The sequence below is a fragment of the Chenopodium album genome, chromosome 14 (assembly GCF_948465745.1).
Source record: "Chenopodium album chromosome 14, dcCheAlbu1.1, whole genome shotgun sequence".
Lineage (NCBI taxonomy): Eukaryota > Viridiplantae > Streptophyta > Magnoliopsida > Caryophyllales > Amaranthaceae > Chenopodium > Chenopodium album.
In genome coordinates, this window is record NC_137847.1 from 8,067,556 (window position 1) to 8,075,997 (window position 8,442).

At 37.6% G+C, this 8,442-nt stretch overlaps 1 protein-coding gene across 1 annotated transcript; it reads left to right on the forward strand.

Moving 5' to 3' along the window:
• Positions 1-719: 719 nt before the first annotated feature.
• On the forward strand, positions 720-3,530 carry LOC145580006 (protein TIFY 10B-like). The gene is made up of 5 exons (XM_081637324.1): positions 720-995; positions 1,112-1,238; positions 2,390-2,706; positions 2,862-2,919; positions 3,150-3,530. Exons 1-5 carry the CDS (start codon positions 869-871, stop codon positions 3,274-3,276), a joined length of 756 nt encoding a protein of 251 aa, XP_081493450.1. The 5' UTR covers positions 720-868; the 3' UTR covers positions 3,277-3,530.
• The last annotated feature ends 4,912 nt before the right edge of the window (positions 3,531-8,442 follow it).

An 8,442-nucleotide genomic window follows, 5' to 3' on the forward strand; every position in this document is an offset into this window, starting at 1 on the left:
AAGTTAAAACAGGTCAAATAAAAAAGAACGGAAAAATATTTTTTAGTCAAAACATCTCACCTAAATAATATGCTCCACCTTAACGAGACATCATTTTAATTAAATTTTTTTCGCTTAATTAAAATTTTTAATTGATAACAATATTCAACTAATTTATTCTTTTAGTCAAATAATCTCGTCTAAAATTATTTACACTACTTTAACAAGACATTATTTTGAAACGGAGGAGTATCCTTTTACAAACTTGAAATCCATTCCATTAGTGCGATACTGCGATGTCATAAACCGAAAACGCTGTACCCGTGGTCCAACTCTTGAACCATCGCAATTATATTAAATCGATAAATTCCATCTTCTTTTTGACGAAAAATTAAAAAAATAATTATCTTAAAGTGATTCTCCGTTACTTAACCGAAGCAATGGCAACGTTTGAAATTACTTTGCAATTCCAAGGACCTTTCTAGAACTATTCAAAACTTTCCCTTTAATTAAAAAAATCAATAAAAACCACCTCAATATTTCACCATTTTTTTAAGATTCCCAAAAATAAAAACAACACGTGTTTATATTGTCCCAACCAACCAAACAACTGTACATCCTCTTTTTTAAAATTAAAAAAATAATTAAATTTCAATTTTATTAAATTAAGCTTTAATTTTAATTTCTTTACCACTCATTTATAAAAAGTCGCCCGCCTCCCTTGTTATTATTTCATCTTCCTTTTTTTTATTTTCATTTCATTTTCTCTCTCTTCTAAATTTTTATTCCTCGTGGCTAAATCTAAGCAACCCATCAAATATTCTTCAACTCTTTCCAATAAAAATTTGATTTTTTTTCATTTATTTGATTGATTTTTTCACCGGAAAGCATGTCTGCTTCATCGGCGATGGGTGATTCCGGCAGATTTTCCGGCAACAAGATGAGTTTTTCTCAGACTTGTAACCTCCTCAGTCAATACGTCAAGGAGAAACGCGCCCTCGGCGTCGATTCCCGAGGTAAAGATCTGAATATAAATTAAAATCGAACACACGGACTAGCCAAATTAGTCATGTTATACACATATATATTTTTATTAACGCGAAGTTTTAATTTATATTTTGGATTTTTATAGGACCGTCGACTATGAATTTGTTTCCCGTAAGTGGGAAACAAGGAACAGCAGCAACTGAAGAAGATTCAAATGGGTGTGTTGGGAAAACCATCAATCTCTTTCCTCAGCTTTCTGGGTTTAATTCAAGGTAAAGTTTTATTCTATTTATTTTTTCTTTTACTCCGTATTAGTTATAATTACAGTACTATATTTAATTGTGTTTTAAGTTTTTGGGTTTTATTATATTACGCGTCAATTGGTGTTATTAATGTTTTCGTATTTTGCTCCTTATCTACTCTACCAACCTTTGAACCCTTGTTCAAATGAAACAAAGCAAATGATTTATGCCAATATGATTTTGCTCCTTATCTACAAAAGCGTATACAACGTGTGTTTGGTACTGCTGTAGTTGTTCCACGTGATTAAAATTATTTTTAGCTAAAATCTTGTTGACTGTAAATCTGTAATTAAGAGATTAGGTTTTGACTAATTTGGAATTAGGATAAAGTTAGAGTGGATTTTTAAGTTGTAATTTTGTTGTTCAAACCCTCTAAAACCCAATTAAATTAATTAAATGTAATAAATGAGTTGGGTATTATATGAATTAGTATTAAATTGATTTTTGGAATTTTCATGAAATGTTGGTGTGAAACAAATTGATGGGGCCTTGTATCTAGTCTAGTATGTAGGTGTGCCCCCAAAATTTTAGGATAAAGTAATAAAGTATAGGTGGACTATACATGAAGAAGCCTTCTCATTTATTTTTGGATGAAGAAGATGTTTTATTTTTGGATATACATTATTTGAGCCTTCTCATTTATTGAAATTTTAAACCCCTTTGATTAAGGAGTAGGTTAGATCTTAGGGAGATTTCTAAACATGTTTAAGATGGCCTTGAAGTTGCTCATAAGCTCGTGTATTGCTTTTATGGTAGGCGATCGGTTTTGAAATAGAATCCTTAACACATTTAAGGTGGTGTTGAGCTATTAAATAAGCTCGTAAATTGCTCTTACTATATCTGATTGGTTTTGGGATGGAACTTCCTGTAGACTAGTTGTTTGGACTAAGTGTGGAATTTATGTACTCCGTACCTTTTGTTTATGCGTTATTGATTCTTGTGAACAAAATGATCCAAACGTTTTGGAAAAAAATTAGTAGCCAAAGCCCTCGTGCATATAATTTTTCTATCCTTCAGTTAGGGTTATTTATGTTTTGGTTAAAGTTTTCCCGCTTTTGTTCCGATCTTTACTAGATGGGGAGAATCTGTGTGTCTGATTTGTTTTACTCGTCGTATTTCAGTGGGAACAAGCGTGCTAGCCCTGAGCCTCCGACTCCCCAAATGACCATCTTCTATGGAGGGCAGGTCTTAGTTTTTAATGAGTTGCCAGCTGACAAGGCAAAGGAGGTCATGGACCTGGCTAGCAGCTTTGAAGCTAGCCAAAAGAAGAGGAAGGTCGAAACTACCAACTCGTCTCCCTCTAGCCCTGTTGCTGTCCCAGTATCAGCCCAAAACACCAAATCAAACCTGAACCCGACCTTGAACTCAAACCAGAACCTGACTGCTGCTTCGAAATTTGGGAAGAATGTCATACCAGCTGCCATGCCTAGAGTGTCTGGTAATTATTCTGTGCATGTAGATATGTAATGACTTAAATGATGGGAGTATTTTGAACTATTTTTTTTGTGAATCTTTTGCCGAGTTATGCGGGTGTTCTGAAGTATTATTATCAGACTTTTGCTGATGTAAATCTTGCTTGTTTTGAACCTGCAGATCTGCCTATTACTAGGAAGGCTTCTCTTCACCGTTTCCTCGAGAAGAGAAAAGATAGGTAAGGGAATTGTTTTGCAATTAGTAGATCAAACTGATGGTTTTGTTCTTTCATCTGTTTTGACTTTGGCAGTAGGTGGTTGATGTTATACAATTGTTACTCACATTACGAATTGGTTACTATAAACCTGATTACAGTTTTTAGAACCTAAAGAACTCGAAACACATGCAATATAATTTCTTTGCTTGAATGTATTGGATCTGATTTTTCTTTCTGTTTCAAATTAACAGGCTTGTGGGCAAACTCCCTGCTGATGTTGCCAACGGAGGCTCAGCAAAACCCGCAGAGGGCAAGGCCGTGTGGCTGGGACTGAACTCTGTGCCAGTGTTCCAGATGCAGAAGCAGCAGCAACCCTAGTAGTTCTAGACTTATAGTATATGTGTTATTTATGTATACTATTATAGGCATTTTATATGAAGTATATGATATAACTAATGAGCTTATTAGCTGTAGTGTTTATTATGTTGGGGGGTTTTGGTTATTAGAATCCCTGTTTTTAAGTTAGAGCTGACATTTTTGTGAAACTTGCTAGCTTATGTAATTATTTTAAGCTAGTCTAAGTTCATTTCTCAGTTGAAATGAATATATATATGATTAATATTTTTGTTGTCGTAATTCTATCCGTATTAGTGCTAATCCTTTGTTCGACGGTGAGTCATTGAAATTGATTGGCACGCCGCATGCGCTAAGTGCTGTAACTGCATGGTTCCAGAGATTGTAGGGTTTGCAGTAGAATGAAACCTGGAGCAGTTTCTCGTGGGTATGGAGGGCCATCCAAATCTGTTTTATAGGTACATCATTTATCAAACATACCGACATCACTTCCATCAAGGCCTACTATTCTTACACTTTCTAATGTGAACTAGTTTTCAGACTTGAGTGATGCCTTGACTTATTATTAGTAAGCAAAATTATATTAACTATTGCATGGTTTAGTGGTTAAAACTTTAAGATCAATCAATAAAACTTTAACAATTGCGATTACATTTTCGTCTTTCCTCCGACTCCAATCCTCTCTCTCTCTCTCATCGCACCCAAACCCACCCCACCTGACCACCAAGCTAGCCAACTTTACCTTATCAGCAGCCAATGTTAACAAATTCATATTTGAATTAAAAATTAAACCAACCACACAACTTTTGCTTGAATTGGCTAAAGTTGAGAGTGGACCTTTGATTTAAAAAATCAGGCCCTATTTTGATATAGGTGATATTAGTTACATTTCAGTTTTGGCGGGAATTTCTGTTATTTCTTATTTTTTGTCGTTTTGCAGTTTGTTATGTGAGGGAATTTTTCTGTTTTAAGCTTGTGGCTGTAATGAGTTTGTTAATTGCTACTTAAGGCAATTATTAGCTGTAATTGTATCAGGAAGAAATCAATTACAATCCTTATCCTATCTCTCTCTCTCTATCTCTCCTTCTCTCTCTAGATTCTCTGTATCTTCTTCTCATTCTATTCCTCTTATGTAATTCCCATCTTATTCTCTCTTTTCTGGAAATTTCATCACCCTTAGACATTCATCCTTATCAGTGGTATCAGAGCAACCCGCTGCTCTTACTCCATTCTGGCACCTACCTTGACAACTCGGGTAACTAAGATGGAAGCTCAGCTTGCTGCATTGGAGAAACGGTTTGCTGCAGTAGAAACTCAGTCTGCTGCTGCTACTCAGCAGTACCAAGAGATCATGTCAATGATGCAGAAGCTCCAGGACAGCTAATCATGACAACAGATTCTCTGCTTCTGATGATCGTGCTAATTCACCTAAATTGGGGTATACACCTAAACTTGATTTCCCTAAGTTTGATGGTAGTAATCCTAGAATTCGGATCAAAAAATGTTGTAAGTATTTCGTGTTGTGCAAAATCCCTGATGATCAGAAAGTTGATCTAGCTTCATTGAATATGGTTGATAAGGCAGAGAACTGGGTATCTAGCTATCTGGCTAACCGTGCTGTGGTAGATTGGAATGATTTTGTTATTGATGTGTCTAGTAGATTTAAGGATGAAAAGGGTTTAAATGTGGTAGAAGAGTTCAATAAGTTGCAACAGACTGACAGCATTGAATCATATGTTGATGAATTCGAAAATTTGAGATCTATTATGCTGCAGAATAGCTATGTTTTGCCTGAAAAATATGTGTTAGATAGTTTCATTGGGGGGTTGAAACCTAGTCTAAGACCCTTTGTAAGGGCGTTTAAACCCCAGAATATTGCTGCTGCAATTGAATACGCCCGTTTACAAGATGAAACCATTAATCTCACCACCCAGAAAACACACAGACCACCCTTACTCCACAAAACAAACTCAGCCCCTTCTTTCACCCAAAATCTACCACCCTTGTTGCCTACCCCACCTTTGAAACCTTCCCAACCACACAAACCAACTACTAAACCTTTTCAAGCTCACAAATATGTTCCTGCAAATGTTAGAGCTGAGAAAATTGCAAAAGGTCTATGTTATTTTTGTGATGCACCTTATGATAGAAATCATAAGTGCCCGTTCAAGGAGCCACAACTATTTACAGTTGAGGTTCCGGGGTTGGATGAGGTTGATGCAGCAGTGGTTGAGCTGGAGGATCAGATGGATGTGCTCACTTTGGACCCTAGGATATCTTGGTGTGCTTTATCAGGTAGCCAGAATTATAACACTATGAGAATTCAGGCAACTGTAGGTAATACCATTTTGCATACTCTGGTGGATTCTGGCAGTATACATAATTTCTTGGATGTGCATTTGGCTAAGCAGTTGGGGTGTAAGATAGAACAAATTTCAGGTCAATCTATCTTGGTTGCAGATGGAAATCACTTGCTGTGTCAGTCAGTCTGCAAGGATTTTACATGGAAAATAGGGAAACATTCTTTCACCTCAGATGTCATGCTCATTCCTTTGGGCAGTTGTGACATGGTTCTGGGAGTTCAATGGCTGAGCACTCTGGGGTCCATTTCTTGGGATTTCAAACATTTGATTATGAGATTTGAGACTGCCCAAGGTCAAATGGAAATTAAAGGATTGTCTGCTCAGAAGCTTAAGGTGGTTAAGGAGGGTCCAGCACTTAAAATGATGACTGGTGCTGCTCATATTTGTATGTTACAGGTCACTAATTTGGGTTTCTCACCCATTCCTTCCTGTTTGATACAACTGACAGAAAATGAGCAAGAGTTTGAGGAGTTATAGGCACTCAAGGAGAAGTTTGCTGTACTCTTTGAGGAACCAACTGGATTACCTCCAAGCAGGGGCATCTTTGATCACAGAATCACTCTTGAGGGGGGCAGCACAGCAGTGAATATCAGGCCTTATAGATATCCACTCAAGCAAAAGGATATCATTGAGCAATTGGTTCAGGAAATGTTAGATAGGGGCATAGTCCAGAATAGTACTAGCCCTTTTGCTTCTCCAGTTGTTTTGGTGGGCAAGAAAGATGGTTCTTGGAGGTTATGTGTGGACTACAGGGAGCTGAACAAGAAGACTGTAAAGAACAAGTTCCCTATACCTGTCTTGGAAGAGCTTATAGATGAACTTGCAGGGGCAACTGTGCTCAGTAAGCTTGATTTGAGAGCTGGATACCATCAGCTCAGAATTCATCCAAATGATGTGTTCAAGACAACATTTAAAACTCATCAAGGGCATTATGAATTCTTAGTCATGCCCTTTGGGTTGACTAATGCTCCTTCCTCTTTCCAAAGTTGGATGAATGCTGTTTTTCAGCCTCTTTTAAGGAAGTGTGTGCTGGTCTTTTTTGATGACATATTAATTTACAGCAAGTCTTTAGATGATCACTGGAAACGCCTTGCTGCAGTTTTTTCTATCATGGCTCAACATTCTCTTTATGTTAAGTTGAGTAAGTGTTCTTTTGTTACTAGGAAGGTGGAATACTTGGGACATTTTATCTCTGGAAAAGGGGTAGAAACTGACCCTAATAAAATCAGTGCAGTGAGTTCTTGGCCTTGTCCTGTTTCTGTCAAGGATCTCAGAGGTTTTCTTGGGTTGGCAGGCTATTATAGAAAGTTTGTTAAGGGATATGATGTTATTAGCAAACCCCTCACCAATCTCCTTAAAAAGGGAGCATTTGAGTGGAATGATGCTGCTCAAAGTGCATTTGAACAGCTGAAATCTGCTCTGGTGAGTGCACCAGTTTTAGCTCTCCCAGATTTTTCAAAAAAATTTGTAGTGGAGACTGATGCTTCTAAGACTGGAATTGGAGCAGTTTTGATGCAGGATGAGCACCCTATTGCATTTATTAGTACAGCTTTGGGTCCTAAATGGCAAAAACTGTCAGTCTATGAGAAGGAGCTACTTGCCATGGTGTTTGTAGTATAAAAATGGGAACAATATCTTTTGGGATCCCATTTTGTAGTCAGAACTGATCAAAAAAGCTTGAAATGGCTTTTGCAACAAAAAATTTCTACTCCCTTTCAGCAGTTCTGGTTGTCTAAGTTAATGAGATTTAACTATGAGATACAATACAAGCCTGGCAAGGAAAATACAGCAGCTGATGCCTTGTCTAGGGTTAATGGTTCTGAGATTCTGTTAATGGCTCTTACTGTGATTGAATCAAATTTAGCTCAGCAAATTAGAGCTAGTTATGCACTTGATGATAATACTGCTGCTATTGTTCACAAGTTGAACAACAATGAGGTGGTTCAAGGTTTCAGTCTGCAGGATGGAATTTTGAGGAGACATGGTAGAATTGTGGTGGGTCCAGATGATAATTTGAGAAAGAAATTGATCAATTGGCAGCATGCTTCTTTGGAAGCTGGTCACTCAGGGAGGGATCATACAGGAAAAAGGATGCAAGGCATCTTTTATTGGAGAAGGATGATGAAAGAGGTGAGCCAATTTGTAAGGAAATGTGTTGTATGTCAGGCTTCTAAGTATGATACCTCTGCTAAACCTGGTGCTTTACAGCCCTTGCCTATCCCTGAGAATGTTTGGACTGACATTTCTATGGACTTTATCTCTGGCTTACCTCTATCTATGGGCAAAAATGTTATTTTTGTAGTTGTGGATAGACTGAGTAAATATGCTCACTTTATGGCTTTAAAGCATCCTTTCACTGCTATTGAGGTGGCTCAGGTTTATTTAGACTATGTCTTCAAATTGCATGGCTGGCCAAGAAGCATAGTGAGTGACAGAGACCCTATATTTCTTAGCCAATTTTGGAAAGGTTTGTTCTCTTTGCATGGTGCAGAATTTCTTCTGTCAACTGCCTATCATCCTGAGACTGATGGCCAGACAGAGGTGGTCAATAGATGCTTGGAAGCTTATTTGAGGTGTGTCACCAGTGACAGACCCAAGGATTGGTGTAAGTACCTTCCTTTGGCAGAGTGGTGGTACAACACTCACTTTCAAAGTGCTTCTCAAATGACTCCTTATGAAGTGGTTTACAACCAGGCACCACCACTTCATCTTCCTTATTTGCCAGGGGAATCAAGTAATGCAATCGTAGACAGGAGTATGCAAAAGAGAGAAGAAATGCTGGCTGTATTGAAAACAAACTTAGCTAAAGCTCAGCAAAGAATGAAGG

Bases quoted from the DNA above. Each gene is read 5' to 3' on its own strand.
- LOC145580006 (XM_081637324.1), top strand. From the start codon at position 869: ATGTCTGCTTCATCGGCGATGGGTGATTCCGGCAGATTTTCCGGCAAC. The intron at 996-1,111 runs GTAAAGATCTGA...GGATTTTTATAG, and splicing joins CCTCGGCGTCGATTCCCGAG to GACCGTCGACTATGAATTTG. The intron at 2,920-3,149 runs GTAAGGGAATTG...TCAAATTAACAG, and splicing joins CTCGAGAAGAGAAAAGATAG to GCTTGTGGGCAAACTCCCTG.